The sequence below is a fragment of the Schistocerca nitens genome, chromosome 5, assembly GCF_023898315.1.
Source record: "Schistocerca nitens isolate TAMUIC-IGC-003100 chromosome 5, iqSchNite1.1, whole genome shotgun sequence".
NCBI classification, from domain to species: domain Eukaryota; kingdom Metazoa; phylum Arthropoda; class Insecta; order Orthoptera; family Acrididae; genus Schistocerca; species Schistocerca nitens.
In genome coordinates, this window is record NC_064618.1 from 372,679,246 (window position 1) to 372,696,171 (window position 16,926).

Genomic DNA, 16,926 nt, shown 5'->3' on the forward strand with positions numbered 1-16,926 from the left:
TGCATTCCTTCTTCTTGAAATCTTGCCGCATCAATTCTGTCTATCGGTGTCCTTAACCATCTGGTGATAGTCATCTTTTCATCCATTGTGCTCAATCATTTCTGAATCATTGCCAAGTTGTTATCTGCTGTTGCTACCATATTATGCACACACTCCATGAGTTCTGTAGCACTCTCTCAAGTAACTTCAGTATTTTCCAATACATTTTGCCCCAGATTTGTTAGTTGGTCATATGTCACCCTACTGTGGTCTTAGTGTCCCCTACTGCTTCTTGCACCTAACCTATTGTCGTATTCAGTTCCCACAGCATATTCATTTTTTGTCCAAAACAGGTTTTTAACAAGCTCCTCCTGCATTGATCCATCTCCTCTGTATATGTACAGGTGACTGTTGTACTGTGATTTGCATCAGCTGTGCTTTTAGCTTCCCATAAGGCAGTTCTAATTCTTGATAATCATCACTAATTTCCAAGAAAATAGTTTCTTTCCATGCCTCCTTACATAACTCCTTGACTGTGCCTTGTAGTCTACGAATCTCTTTCCTAACTTTCCACACCTTGAAAGTTAGTCCCCATATCCTGTGGTGACTGGTCAATAACACATCCTGTTGCTTGGAAACAACACTCCAAAGTTCAATGGCTGGTAGACTTGCATCGTCCTTACCAAAATTTTCTAGCCTAACCGGAACCATACGTTCATCATTCATGTTCCATGTGTGTGCTACACTTCTGCATACAAAACAGTGCACTGAATCCAAATGCTTGTTACTTTCTCCTGTAGTAAATCTGTACCCATAGAGACCCAAGTCAGTTTTGCTGTTCCTGTTATGTTAACATGGGAACCCATCTTTAGCATGTGTATGCATTGCAGATGCCAATTCCTTCATGATCAGTTCACCTTGCGACATTGCCTCACTTGTGGCTGTATCACCCAGTGGGAACAAAGTCCCTCTAAGATCATCTGTATGCCATGAAAGATAGATAATATTATGATTAGTAAGGAAATCAAGCCGGAGAATCACAGAATACCCTTCACCAACATGTGGCAATGCCTCCATATGCTCAGAGAAAATCTTAGCTCCAGTGCTAAACTAGAGCAGTGTTGCTCCCCAATGAATTTATATCATTATCACAAACACCATGTAACTTGTAACGCAGTGACCCTACTCTCTTTTTACCCAGAATGTGTAGTGCAACAACTGATACAGTGCCCCTGTATCTGTTAAAACCCATGTTCTTTGCCACCAATGAAACTCCACAACCAGGATTCTGTTTCTGCAATACTACAGTGTATTTGGAGTGTTTTCAGAAGGCTGATAAATTTGTGTTCACATTTAATGAACTCTTTTTGTTGATAACAAATTTCCCATTTCTTACTCCTGCACTCCAGTGCTTTATGAACCACTTGTCCACATTCATAACACTCTGGCTGATGACAGTGTTGTTGGAAATGGCCCTCACATACATATGTGTGACATTTAATTTCTGAAGCAAACACAAGACAGTCACCAAGACACCTAGATGATCTATATGTTTCTTCCAACTGTGTGGTGATCCAAATAGCTGCGGTCAAATCAGGATTGTCCACCCTAACCCTCCTTGACATTTCAGTATGAAATACATTGAGATCCCTATTCTCGGCTTCTTGGCATAGCGCCATATTGACTTCCTCATTCTGCATTAGCTCGTACATTTGGATGTTGAACTTTGAGAACCTATTTGAGAATGATTCAGTGAACTCATTATGCTTCTGCATTAACACATTAACATATTCATCTTCTCCCTAAAGAAGTGAGTACTGTTCCCAACTGAAACTTTTGGGTAAGCACAGCCTTTGTGCACGGCAACTCTTGCCCAGGAAGAATGTTTAATGTACGCTTGGTAGATGTTAAATGTGACTCAAACAAGTACCCTTAAAACCATACAGGTTAGGAGGTTCACACAGCTGCACAAGAGCTACCCTCAGATTAAAATGCCACAATGAGCCACCATGGCCAATGAATTATACATACAAAATGTTAAGTTACAAACTAAACAAAATGCTTCTCAGTCTCAGCCCTGCACTGCGCGAAGCATTGACTGCAAGATGAGCGAAGCTGCTGTTGTGATGACAATGACAATGACATCAGAAACTAGCTGTGGCAGTGGTCAGCCATTTCTGATGCCAGTTGTAGCCACACCAATGTGAGGCCCGTTTCTGATTACCATTATAGCTGTCACTCCTCAAGACAGGATTTTTAGTGGGCGTGGCAGCTGAGCAGGTAAGGTGGTTATGCTACAGGTGCGGGAGACTGAGCTCAGAAGCTGGCAAGGGTAGCTGTCATACGCCCAAAGTCATCATTTATATGGCCTTGTTTGGAAACATATTTATTTTCTTTGATTTTACAGTATATATTGTCTTCTCTGATGGCTTTGAACTAAGGTGTGTGCCAACAGCATATCAAGGATGACTGGTGTCTTGAAGGCGGATGCTCAAAACTCAAAAGCAGCTACACAGTGTACAACCGGGGATGTGGTACTCAAGTTGAAGGTGGTAGTTTCCAGTCATTTGGGAAGGGGGAAAGCCCACATCTTACATCAGTCATGGAGTTAACCCAACAACAATGGCAGCTTGCAGCTGTGAAGTCCCATCACAGCCAGCTGGCCACAGTCTCGGAGGTGAAGTCTTTACTCATGTAGCAGGCAGCATGTCACAATTTGCCAACCAACTTATCATGCTCCTAGTAATATTAAAATTCTGTTGGAATCAGAGATGCAGCTGGAATGACCAGACACTGAGATTGAGGCTTCTGAAACAGGGATATTTAAGCTGGACATAACATCATTGCAGCTGGTGAAGTGATCATTTGCCCTCATTATCTAGAGGTGTCACTGGACTTGTCCACACCATGGTGTCTCAATTATTGTCAGTTCCCCTTGCCTTCACACTTTCCTTTAGGACATCATAGAGCAGCTGGGATTGGAAGTTACACTTTATGGCTGTGTATTGCCAGACTTGCAGAGTGATGTAACGGATGCAGTCATACTGTGCCATTTGTACTCCATGATTACAACTTGGCTCAGTGTGGAAATGTGTTAGGGGCAGTGTTCTACCTTCTGCACCACTGGCGCACTGTGCGCTCCCTTTGACTGTGACACCTGGTACAAGCCACAGTTGATTTTTGGAATCTGTGCCAAGCTTAAAAATTTATATGCGCATCCGAGAATTTGATCTGTTGTACAATAATACTCCAGTCATGTTAACTCATTGTATTAGATAGAGTAGTATGGTGCACAATAAAGCATTGGAATTTTGAGAGGAAAGGAGCAGCCTTTCAGTAGTGCACTCATTTTGTGGTCTGGTGATTTTTGACAAATTCTGCTAATTGTACTCTCTTCAGCAGCCGCTGATGAAAACTCACTTAATGATGACATTTACAGACATTAACTTTGAAGACCAATGTCTGTACAACTACAACATGATGCGTACATTGAATGTTCCACAAAGCTGTTTTTGGTTACTGAGAATAGGAAATCGGCAATCGATGAATCCACATGGTGTATCACATTTTCAACAAAATTCTGTAAAATCACACCAATCACAGATGAATTGATTCACAAAGTTTTCCTGGATTTCACATACAAATACCAAACTTAGCAGTTGCTCAGTGGATGTGCTGTATTAGCATCCAAAAATGACAATATCAGTACCATAAATTTCAGCATTTTAAAAGAAATACCAAGTGAAGCAACAATGTATCAATTCATTGACACTGTAATAATCATGACCAAGTTGTCAATTATCACCAAATTCATGTGAATTCAGTAGATTTGTCAGGCGTGCTGCCTCACATATTAACATTGAAAATTAGTAGGCCTGTCATTTTTGACTGAACTGTAAATCCACAACTACTTTGGAATGCTACCAGGCTTTGAATGAAAGATATGATAAACAATATCATTGTAGCTACAATTTTAAAATAAAATTTCTGGGACAAGATGTGCTGTTGCCATGCTTCCCTGTGATTGCAATGTATATCATTTGAATTGAAGTGTCAGCTCTTTCTGGGACAGTCACTACAAATGTGTGGACTAAATTTGGCCAATCCATGTTTTTCACATAGACAGCTGTATGTGACCTGCTCAGACGTCGGAAAACCTTCAGATTTATCCATATATGTGCGACATTGGGGTGGCAGGGAGTGTGTGGGGGGGGAGGGGAGGGGGTGAAATATGTATCCAAAAACACTTCAATAAATGGAATTTAAACACAAGTCATTTCTCTTTTTGAGTGGCAATGCAATGCAAGCCGGGTCCTTGCTGTTTTTATAGTATTACCTTCAACCTTTCTTTCCATTTGTACTTACATAGATATTACAAACTCTGACCAAGTAGTAGTACAATTTATTAAATGAAAATTTCTTTTGTATAACTTTACTATAACCAATAGAAACATTTGGTAATATGAAACTGCTATGTAATTTGGTAGATTTTTTTTTCCGTGGGCAGGACTGCTCAATAAACAACATCACAAAAATAGTGAGATGTGGGGAGTCTATGCCCCAAATATATGTTTATATTTAATTATGGGATAAGATTATGTTTTTATTATTGATTGTTTATTTATTAGAAGAGAAATCAGTTTCTTGCCTGATATAATATCGTCCAGAATTTCATTTCAGCTGTACTTCATAGCAATTCCTTGTTGTAGCAAAAGGATTGAGGTTACTCACTTTCCACATTGAAAATTAAATAATTGTCACTTCCTGATATCTGTTTTTCATCCTTTTTAATAGGATAGGGAATCACCAAACAAACATGCCCAGTCATCAGATGTCTATAGGATCAAACCTGCTGATAGTGTAAAAGATAATGAAAAAAGATATGGAGTTTTATACGATGATACGCCTCCACCCATACCACCACCTCCTCTGAACTACTTGAAGAATGCTGCTGCTCACAGGGCATCAGGTGAGTATTTGATTTGTTTTTCCAATATTAGTGCAACTAGTGGTAAGCTTACTACAGTATGGCAGTAGTCTTTTGATTTATCAACCATTTTCATGGCAATTATGTAGAAACGATTAGTGACAAGGCTGTGCTTAGTTTTATTTCTTCATTTGACAAATAGTTTCTGATGAAACTGAGTGTCATCATTTTATTAATTGTTATGTGACTGCTTAAATCTGTTTTTCATATGTCTGAAAAAGATGCTAAGCAGTCAGTTGTTCTTGTCTATTTCATAACATAGATATTCTCTAAAACACTACTTTGTAGTTTTCAAATCTCCATATTACTGTTTGCACTCGCATTGGTATGCTGCTCTTTTGAGGAGCCAGTAAGTGAAATTCATTTCGCCATAGCCAAGCTTTAGTGTGGGCAAAAGTCAATGTGGAATAAAAATGGTGAAACACATTAATACAATTTTTTGCCTTAGGCTAATAACTACTAACCAGGTTTTTCTGGTAATTACAGGTAAAATAAATTCCACAAAATTTTATAGGTGTTATGTTCTCAGATATCCCTTTTAATTTAAACTGCTATTGAAAATGGCTATTTCTCATCCAACAGCCTCTGTAATTGAGGTTGCTAATGCATACTCGCTCAGTGACACTAAATTTGCTGATAACTGGCTCAAATCGTTGTGGTGGAAGGAATATTCACTGCAGTTTTTTGCTGTTAAGGGGAAGGAGAAAAATACCTGGATTCTACATTGTACACCAAGATTCCGGATTAAGTTTCTAACATCTATGCTATGTGTCACAGTGTAAAGGTATGTGACACTGTTGATGGTGATCTATTATTCAACTGTAGAAGTTAAGCTGGATGGCCCCTTTGCACAAGCACTAAATTTCACCTACTCCATTCTCTTCACCCATATCAAAAGGAACACTACACTACAGCATACACATATTTAAGATTGGCAAAAGATGCACGACACCCTTTGGCTACACCGGGGGTATATAAAATTCCTTGTAGTTGTGGACAGGTTTATATCGGTACCACAAAGAGAAGTGTGAAAACCCATCTTCTTGAACATAAGAGGAATTGCCGCGTGGGTCACACGGATAAATCGGCCATAGCGGAACATGCACCGCAAGCGTGACGATCGATTACTTTCAATCGAGAATGTTGGCATTACCAGGGACAATCTCATAGCCAACACTACGGGATCGACAGTGGCACACTGTACTGCCTATATAATCAGCTCTTCCTTGAGTTCTCTTCGCAGTTTGCCGTTGTACCTCCGAGGATGTCTCCTGCAGTCGGAGATGAAACGTCAGGGGAGAGTTTTATACTTCAACCATGGCCTATCAGCCCGGAAGTTTTAAGTGAAGACAATACCGGCCGTGAAAGCTTACATTATACTAAGATTGTCATCAGCATCTAGGATGCAGCAATTACGCATTTGCCTGTTATGTCTTAAAATTTATGCTCACTGTTTTCTTGGTTGACCTATGTCTCTCAATCCTTTCAGATATGCTCACCATTTTCTTGGTCAGCCAATGTCATTCCTTCCTTTCAGGTTGTAGTTCAGGATATTCCTTGGTAGTCTTTCATTTCTCAGTCCTTTCATGTCATGTTTCCACTTATCCATGTATTGAAATTGGAATATCAACAATATTATGAAAAGGATAGATTGCTACTCACTGAAAATGACACATTGAGTTGCAGACAGGCACAATGAAAAGTGTGTTACACACTGTGTTTCAGGCCAAAGCCTTCTTCAGAAAAAAAAAAAAAATACCACATACACATTCATGCAAACAAGCACACCTCACACATACATGACTGTTCTCTCTGGCTGCTGCAGTCAGAATCAGTCAGAATGCAGCGGTATCATGTCAAACAGAAGCAGCAATCTGAGTGGGGTGAGAAAGGAGAAGGGATAACATGGTGCTTGGGCGGGGGGGGGGGGGGGGGGGGGGGAGGACAGTGCTGCGAGACTGTGTGTGTGTGTGTGTGTGTGTGTGTGTGTGTCAGAGAAAGGAGCACAATGGTGGTGGGGGATGTAAGTGGGGAGGAGGTGATAGGAACTGTTGGGTGGAGTGTTAGGGGACAGTAGATTACCTTAGGTAAAGGCCAGCATGATTTTGGGAATGGAAAATGTGTAGTAAGAATAACTCCTATTTGTGCAGTTCAGAGAAGCTGATGGCTGAGAGAAGGATACAGATAACCTGGGTTGTGAAGCAACCATTGAAAACATGCAAGATATGTTCAGCTGCGTGTTGTGCCCCAGTGCTGTCCACTTTGCTTTTGGCCACAGTGGGCAGTGGCCATTCATCCTGGTAGACAGCTGGTTGGCAGTCATACCAATATAAAAAGCTGTGCAGTGATTTCAGCAGAGCTGGTATATGGTATATGACATGACATGTGATCCGTGTTGTCTTGTAAATTAAGTATTCTCTTTTGTTTCTTTTTATGCTCTAAATATTTGTATAATTTACAAACTGTATACATTACCAAGTATCTCACTGCTGCAGACTGTAAACTCATAGCAAGGTCATTAAAAAAAAAAATGCTTATTCATAATTTAATATAACGAGATTTCTGAGCATAAATAGTTGTTTATGTGTTGAAGATTCATTATTATTATTATTATTATTATTATTTATTTTCATAGAAGAGAGTTGCTCTGAAGTGGATGAAGAATCTCGCGCAACAATTTTGTCCACCCCAAGTCATGAAGGAACCTTATCAACAGGCAGTCTGAGCCGACGCCACACACGCATGCAGCAACGTATGTCAAGGCAGGCACAGCAAAAGAGGTTAGCTGATTCAGTTAAATCTTCATTAAGAGCAAAATGATAACCTTTAATACTAACATCTCGTACACTAATATTTGTATCTCATGCATTAGAATTGAAATATATTAGAACAAAGGACACGTTGTGGGTATTCAATGGCCTTTCAGGTGAAAAGGCCATAGAAGAATTATTATTGCTAAATTCTGTGGTTTGTTTACACAAAACATATTAATTTCAGGCTGATCTATAACAGAAGCCTTTTGGTTTTGTCTCTGAGTCATTGTTTCCTGCATTTTGTGGGAATTTAAACAAGCCCTCATACATTATACACTGAGGTGACAAACGTCGTGGGACATTGATCTGCACATATACAGACAGAGGTAGTATTGCGTACAAAAGGTATAAAAGGGAAGACCATTGGTGGAGCTGTCATTTGTGCTCAGATGATTCATGTGAAAAGGTTTCTGGCGTGATTGTAGCTGCATGATGGGAATTAACAGACTTTGAACGCAGAATGGTAGTTGGAGCTAGATACATGGTACATTCCATTTCAGAAATCGTTAGCGAATGCAATATTCTGAGAACCACAATGTCAAGAGTCTGCCAAGAATACTAACTTTCAGGCTTGACCTCTCACCAACAATGCAGTGGCCAATGGCCTTCACTGAACAACTGAGAGCAGCAGAATTTGCTTAGAGTTGTCAATGTTAACAGACAAGCAACACCACATGAAATAACTGCAGAAATCAAAGTGGGATGTATGATGAACGTATCTGTTAGGGTAGTGTGGTAAAAGTTGGTGTTGATGGTCTATGACAGCAGACGACCGATGCGAGAGCCTTTGCTAACAGCATGCCATCACCTCCAGTGCCTCTCCTGGGCTTGTGACCATATTGGTTGGACTATAGACAACTGATGTTAGGGTTTGAGTGTCATGCAGACCCCATGAAGCCATGGACCCAAGTTGTCAACAAGCCACTTTGCAAGCTGGTGGTGGCTCCATAATGGTGTGGACTGTTTTTGCATGGAATGGACTGGATGTCCTCTTGGTGTACAGCTGTTTGGAGACCATTTGCAGCCATATTTATGGATATCGTGTTTACAGACAACATGGATGACAATGCACCACATCACTAGGCTACAATTAATCGTGATTGGTTTGAAAATTGTTCTGGACAATTCGGGCGAATGGTTTAGCCACCCAGATCACCCAATATGAGTCCCATCAAACATTTATAGATCATAATTGAGAGGTCAGATCATGCACAAAATTCTCCACCAGAAAAACTTTTGCAATTATGGACAGCTATAGAGGCAGCTTGCCTCAATATTTCTGCACGGGACTTCCCAACGACTTGTTGAGTCCACACAATGTTCAGTTGCCGCACTACACTAGATAAAACGAGGTCCGACATGATGGTGCGAGATATCCCATAACTTTTGCCACCTCACTTTATAAAACTGTTACTTGCTATTAGTAATTATTACATTTCTAATAACTGTCAAACATATGTAATAAATTGTTAGGGAACAAAAAATCATGATCCAGCTTAACAGTATGTATGTACATTTGCGTGTGCCTTGGTCCAAGTTGGGGCAAAGGTTGCTACCTTAGACTTTTAATGAGACTCATGTGAGGCAAATTTATTGTAATATTAAAAATGTATCACTGTTCTGGAAGCACGTTCAAGTGTATTAAATTGAATGTGTGATGAATCCTATACCTAAAGAGTAACTGAGCAACACTACTTCATGAACATGCAGTCCATTGCAAAACTGGCAGCCAACAGCTGTGCTTTTTGCTTTGTTATAGCAAGTGAAGTGCCATGCAAGTTTCTGAAGGAAAAGAATGTGAGGTTCAGGTTTAACGCCACATAAATGACAAGACCATTGTTAGACATGTAGCCCAAGTTCACATAGGGCAAGAATGCGGAAGGAAATAAGCTGTCGTCATTTCAAAGGAATCTTCCAGCATTCAGCTTGCTTATTTTTGAGAACCCATGAAAAACCTAAATCAGAAAGAACAGACAGCTATTTGAAACCCACTACTTCTGAATGCAAGTCTACCACCACATTTGATAGGAACTTAGAGTAGTTAGGGCTGGAAAACTGAATTCCCACTGGCACATCAATTTGGACAAAGAAGTCTTTTTTAATTGAAGTAATGATGAAATTTGTACACTATGTAATAAAACTATCCAGGCACCCCCTATTACGTGCATTGTGCTGCCACATACTGACAGGTACTCCATATTAGCGATCTTAGTAGTCATTAGACATCATGAGAGGGCAGAATGGGACACACTGCAGAACTCAAGGGCGTCAGGCAGTAGGGTGTCACTTGTGTCATACATGTGTATGTGAGATTTCCACACTCCTAAACATTCCTAGGTCCACTGTTTCCAATGTGATAGTGAAGTAGAAATGTGAAGGAACACGTACAGTACAAAAGTGTACAAGCCGACCTCGTCTGTTGACTGACAGAGATGACTGACAGTTAAAGAGGGTCATAATGTGTAATAGGCGGACACCTATCCAGACCATCACACAGGAATTTCAAACTGTATCAGGATCCACTGCAAGTACTATGACAGTTAGGTAGGAGGTGAGAAAACTTGGATTTCATCGTCGAGTGGCTGTTCATTATAATGCCAGTAAATGCCAAATGATGCCTTACTTGGTGTAAGGAGTGTAAACATTGGATGTTTGAACAGTGGAAAAACATTGTGTGAAATGATGAATCATGGTACACAATGTGGTGATCTGATGGCAGGGTGTGGGTATGGTGAGTGCTTGGTGAACGTCATCTGCCAGCATGTGTAGAATTCGGAGGCAGTGGTGTTATGGTGTGGTTGTGTTTTTCATGGAGGTGACTTGCATCCATTGTTGTTTCTCATGGCACTATCACAGTACAGGCCTACATTGAGGTGTTAAGCACCTTCTTGCTTTCCACTATTGAAGAGCAATTCGGGGACGGCGATTTCATTTTTCAACATGATCGAACACCTGTTCATAATGCATGGCCTGTGGCGGAGTGGTTACATGACAATAACATCCCTGTAATAGACTGGCCTGCACAGAGTCCTGACCTGAATCCTATAGAACATCTTTGGGATGTTTTGGAATGCCGACTTTGTGCCGGCCTCACCGACCGACATCGATACCTCTCCTCAGTGCAGCATTCCGTGAAGAATGGGCTGCCATTCCCCAAGAAACCTTCCAGCACTTGATTGAACGTATATCTGTGAGAGTGGAAGCTGTCATCAAGGCTAAGGGTGAGCCAACACCATATTGAATTCCAGCATTACCGATGGAGCGTGCTACGAACTTGTAAGTCATTTTCAGCCAGGTGTTTGGATACTTTTGATCACATAGTGTATCTATAAAAGTTACCATGGCATGGTTAAAGATGCAAGAAGAGATATTATGTTATGAAGAAATTCCCAGACCAGACAAAGATAGCAATGTGAAAGAGTTTACGTGTATTTGATGGTCATATGTAACAGGTTCTTTGTTCTGGGAATGAAAGAATCTTTTTTATTATTTTCTTTCTTGTATAAAAACAAAAAGGATTATTTTTATTATTAATAGATCATTTTTGTTGTAATATTGTATATGTGACTATTCACTTTTACTCTCAACCTTCAATGGATTGTTGATATCATATTTCATAGGTGAATAAATTTACTTGTACTTTGGTTGATATTTATTTATATATTTTGTATTCTGTACATCCATCTTATTAATACAGGACAGCATATGGAATGGGTCAATTTTGCAATACTGGTAATTACACATACATACAGTTGAAGAGCTGAGGCTGATCTAAATACCAGTATCACAAATATTTGTGTATTATTCATTGCGGCTCAGGGACTCTTCTATTGGGTAAAGCTTCTTAATAAGAGTTCATAATTCACTCGACACTTCATTTGCGGAAGTAGGACATTAAATATCCTGTACTCCCTCAACTCTATCCTCTTCCCCACAGCACTCAATTTTGTCTGCTCAGAGAGAATGTCTTTTTGCATCATGACTGTGATACATGTTATTGGGTTGAGAGAGACACTTTTTTCATGTGAAACATGTTGGGGAGAATATACATTCTACTGTAGTTGTGGTGATTAAAATTACCAGAAGATGAGGCCACATGCCATGATGACATGAAAGCAGTCATAATATACTGATTCATTAGCATCCTCATTTCTGCAAGGGTAACAATGCTTAAACTAAATGCTGCAGGAAACGGTCTTTTGCACTGATCTAGGGTGTGGTTTGACCAGTTTATTTTACTGTCAGCGAAGAAACCCACATATTTGGCATTATGTACTCTTGTTACCTGCTAACCATCAATTTTTTCCGCATATTTATGATCTGTTCAGAACTGAATAAAACTTATTTTACTGACAGTTAGAGAAAGATCATGTATGATAATCAGTTCATAATATCCACAAAAGCCTTATTTACTGACTCTTTAATTTTGTATGCTGAATTACCAGTAATTACTGTTTAGTCATCAGCAAAGGTGTACATTTGTGTTCCTTTGTACAAAAGAGATATATCATTAATAAAAGGTAGGGGAATCAGAAGTGAGTCTTGAGGTACCTCTTGTCAAACCAGGGGTACATCTTGTGGGGCAGTTGGGACATTGTAAATGATGATCCATGTCCTGGATTTCTCAACAGTCGCATTTGTTGTGTGCTTCGTCTTTTAGGCTCCATTTAATTAGATTTGTTTTGACTGGCACGCACTACACCCATTTTGATGCAATTCAGTATTCTCCAAATCTTCCAGCTTGATGTATTGCTGCCGGGCATCTCTTGTGAGGCAGGCTTGTTCTATGGGGTATCATTCTGCTAGGTACTAAGAATTCTTTTGTAGGATTTAAGTCTGCCAAGCCCCCATGAAACACCCTTGTAGGGCGTGGCACTTATCAAAAGTCTGTTTAAATTCTTGAGTGTGTTCATGAGAAATTTTTAAGGATTCAGGAGTGAGAATCTGTCTGCTTTATATAGCTACCCAAGTATTGTAGTTTCATGCATCTTGTTGTTAGTCTGCATGTGTCATCCAGGCTTGTGATGACTTTTTTGGCATGTGCAGTTCTGGACCACATGGAGTTTGCATGTTCCACTGAGGAAAAGCAAAGTACTTGAGCATTTGTTGTTAGTATAGTTGCTCTCGGTTCCCATTTACTATCCGCAACTTTCCTCAATATATTGTTCCTGATTAATACCGGACATTCCTAAATTTGGTATTATTCAATGTGTTTGTATCTCTTGGTTCCATTCTCCTCTTCGTTGTCTGTCAGCACAATAACAACTTTCTGTTATTTTATCTTGCAATGTAAACCAATGAAAAGAAATTTTTTGTGAATACGTTTGAGAGGAACTTTCAGTTTCAGTGGTGCTGAGTTGTGTGTTCCTTATAGCAACGAATTGTCTTGAATGCTGAAACAGTTATATAAGCATATGAATATTTACAGCACTTAAGTAGCATCATGCTATTCGATGTAGTGTTCCTCAGTGCAGTCTTCCACACTAATGTTTATAAGCCTACAGATGCACTTGATCTTTAGGCCAAGCTCTGAATTATGGCTGCTTAAAATATTGAGCCAGCCAATTAGAGTTCCAAGCAGTTAAATCAGATGGATTTACGTCCTCTGGTGCCATGTATGTATGGTACCACCCCTCGAAGAATAACGGTGAAGGAAAACAATCTCGTCTGGCAGCAGACTGGCAGGAGATTCAAATGCTCTGTCCCTCATGGCAGTGCACAGGATGCAGTTGACAGAGATGCTGTCAATACTGCAACTTCTTAAGTTTTGTTTTTAAATAATAGTCACTGCTAGTAATCTTCAAGTAGATGAATTCAAGTTCCCTCACTTTTCAGACATTCACAAGGAAATATGGCTGTCTGAAAGCTGCTGGACTTGCTAAGCGGATGATCCACACTTGTCAGAATGTGCTCAAATGTTTCCATGCATTCTAAATTAATTGTAGATTGTATTTGAATTATTACTTAGTCCTCTTCTTTTATGCATCATAGTTACTCATTTCTTCTTCTTTTGCATCATCTCAGCCTTTGCCTCAGAAAAAGAGAACTGTAATACCGGTAGAAATCCATTACATTAACTACTACACATGCGACCCACTGATGAATACATTTGCAGTGCTCAAGTGATGCCTCTCAGGTTGTTCAAAGTCATGTGATGGTTTAGTTGTACAATTTCACTCCCAGTGTGCGTGCGTGTGTGCGTGCGTGCGTGTGCGTGTGCGTGTGCGTGTGCGTGCGTGCGTGCGTGCGTGTGTGTGTGTGTGTGTGTGTGTGTGTGTGTGTGCGTGCGTGCGTGTATGCGGCCTTAAGGCACATTTAGACCTGTGCGCCTTGCAGCTAGTCACTGTGCGTCTGCTCTTGTCCCACACAAAAGTAGAAGCATCTAGTGTGAACCTAGGTGTGAATGGAATCACTTCTGCATACATGTTATTGAAAAGGCATCTACAACATGCATGTGTGACTCTCCTCAAGTGTGGGGGCGAGCACAGCTGCACAGTGACTAGGTGCAAGGGCGCACAGGTGTAAACACACCTTTAGAGTGGATGGTCAGGTCCTTCCAAGGTGAGTGCAGCCTTAGAGTGGACAGTCAGGTCATCTAGGTGTGGGATGCATGAATGAGCTTGAGGGAAGTCAAATACAGTTGCTCCCCACATCCAAAGCTACTACATTGACATCAGCAGGTAGTAAATGCACCAAACAATTTGACCAAGCCGAAACTCCTGATGCAGACCTCTAGTTTCTGCATCAGACTGAAAGATATTTGTGACTGAAACATATTTGTGTGTTACAACAAGTTTGTCTCACATGATAATCAGTAATAATGCAATACTGTGGCCACTTGCTTTTGGGTAGCTGTGTGAAAAAGTGTGTAATTTCTGCTAGAAAAAGTTAGATAGCTCAGAAGGTAGTGAATACTGTTGGTGTGGTGTGTGCACACATGTAAGTTCGCTACACATGAGTAGTTGTCTTTCCATTATTTTATGTGTTGTTCTATCCAGGAATTTCCATTATTGTTGTGCTTTAAAATAATGTGTTTTATTGATTACTGCTGGAGAACTATAGTTTATATGCCATTAGTTGAGTACCTGGCATTGCCCTGAATGTATTTATTCCAGTCTTTCATTAGTCCACCTCCTCTTCCCCCACTCTCTGTCCTCCTCCTCTCCCCCCCCCCCTTTCTCTGTCAACCTGCTCCTCCCCTCTCTCCACTCCCTCTTCCTTCTACTCTCCTTTCCCTCCTCCTCCTCCTCCTCCCTCATATCTGTGCTCATCTCTTCCTTCCTCCTCACTGTCATCCATGTCCTCATCGATCCTTCTCTCTCCACCATATCACGCTCACCTCTATAAGAGGGGTTCTTACCCCATTTATTTATTTCCACACTTTACCTAATGTGTGTACCAAATTTGATTCAAATCACTCGAGAGGTTTAGGATGATCTATTTACCTGTGGCTTTGCTCATATATGCACATTTCAAATATATTTAACCTATTTCACATGTATTTGTACACATATTTCACTTGTATCCCTATGGAATTTTGCCCTACAGTTACATTTTTAAGCAGCTCAATGTTTATGATGACTTATCTTCTGAACTATGTGCTGTACAATGATGTAATTTTGAAGGTACATCCATTGGTATATGTGGCTACTGTCTGCAAAATGTGTGGTGAGCAGAGTTATAAGTAAAGAAACGATAAATTGAAACATCATGCACGATGCACCAGTTTTTCATGCATTTCAGTGTCTATGATGTCACGTTTCCTGAACAATATGCATCACGCAATGATATAATTTCTTGGGACATTCAATGGTATATGTGAATACAGTCTGCAAAATGTGTAAAAAATACAGCTAATGGTAAAGAAGTAATAAATTAAAATGTTATGCTTCATGTGACAGTTTTACTACATGAACAGAGAAAATGTAATAAGAGGTAAACTTTCATGACTAAAACATGGTTATTTGTTCATCATGGGCTACTCCGCTTTTTCACCCCCACCCATTTGATAGGTGGTTCTCATTCGTGCAGTGATGATTTCCAGACAGTAAATGATATGTGTACCAAGTTAGGTTGAAATCATTTCATTGGTTTAGGATGATGTACATACATATTACATATAAATGTACATCAATTTTTATAATATGTATAGATTTGAGTTACTTATTTAAAAAGATCATTGTTTCCTGCATAAGTACCTTGTAAAATTGTTTTTACTTTGTGACTCACATTAATATTATCTGATATGTTGACTGTATTGAAACTACAAATTACTTGCAAACCGTGACATTATAAAACCATGATATTATATGACTTTGCATTTTTTGTTGATTTCAGACTCAGGATGGCTCAGGAAATTCAGCGTCAGTTAGAAGAAGTGGAAGTGAAGCAGAAAGAGCTGGAACAGAGAGGAGTCAATGTGGAAAAAGCTCTTCGAGGAGAAAGTGCAGGTACCAACTAAGTTCCATCTACTATTAACTTCTGTATGTTTTTGACACAGTCCCTTTACACGATACAGTCATTATTGGTTTTGGCCCACAATGGCCTTCTTCAACTCGTACAATAGAAAAAAAGGAAAACTGCCTATATTAGGACCTTAAAACAAACAGAAAAGTTTCGGTGTCTTGTCTTCTTGTGAGTTAAGTAATGTACAATTTTACACAAAGTGGAAAAAGTGAATGATTAGATATTTTAGAAGAGATTTATGTTGTGCACTGGAAAGAACTGAACAAACTCCTCAATGACAGAATGAGTGTACAGTGGATGCACATTTCAGTATTTGTGATGATCTATTCATTTGAAGCAGGTGTGCTTCAGCTGACGATGGGGCCTTTCTGTGACCAAGTGCTGCACTGAGCCGTCCAGACCATGTCTTCACTTATGAGCTTCTGCCCATCTAACATAAACACCCCACAACCAGAATAGGAGCAGCAGTCTGCTGCAGAATGCCACCCTTGTCATCCAGGCTGTGTCATCTTTGTTGGGCTTATCACCAGAGGTGTAATTATCTTGGGCCTAAAGTGCAGCACCATCAGTCATCATAAATATTTACCATACCAATTGCTCCTGTTTCCTTTTATTATAAAGACCTAACTCTGTTTTAAATATGAGTTTACTCCTTGAACAAGCTGTACTCTATTTTTACAT

General features: G+C 39.9%; 1 protein-coding gene across 1 annotated transcript in view; it reads left to right on the forward strand.

The window, feature by feature from the left end:
* Positions 1-16,926, forward strand: part of LOC126260833 (F-actin-monooxygenase Mical) — a 556,018-nt gene that overhangs the window by 505,791 nt on the left and 33,301 nt on the right. Inside the window, exons 28-30 of the mRNA XM_049958228.1 lie at positions 4,774-4,948; positions 7,602-7,746; positions 16,117-16,229. Of these exons, the coding sequence (XP_049814185.1) occupies positions 4,774-4,948; positions 7,602-7,746; positions 16,117-16,229 (433 nt within the window). The remainder of the gene's footprint in view (positions 1-4,773; positions 4,949-7,601; positions 7,747-16,116; positions 16,230-16,926) is intronic.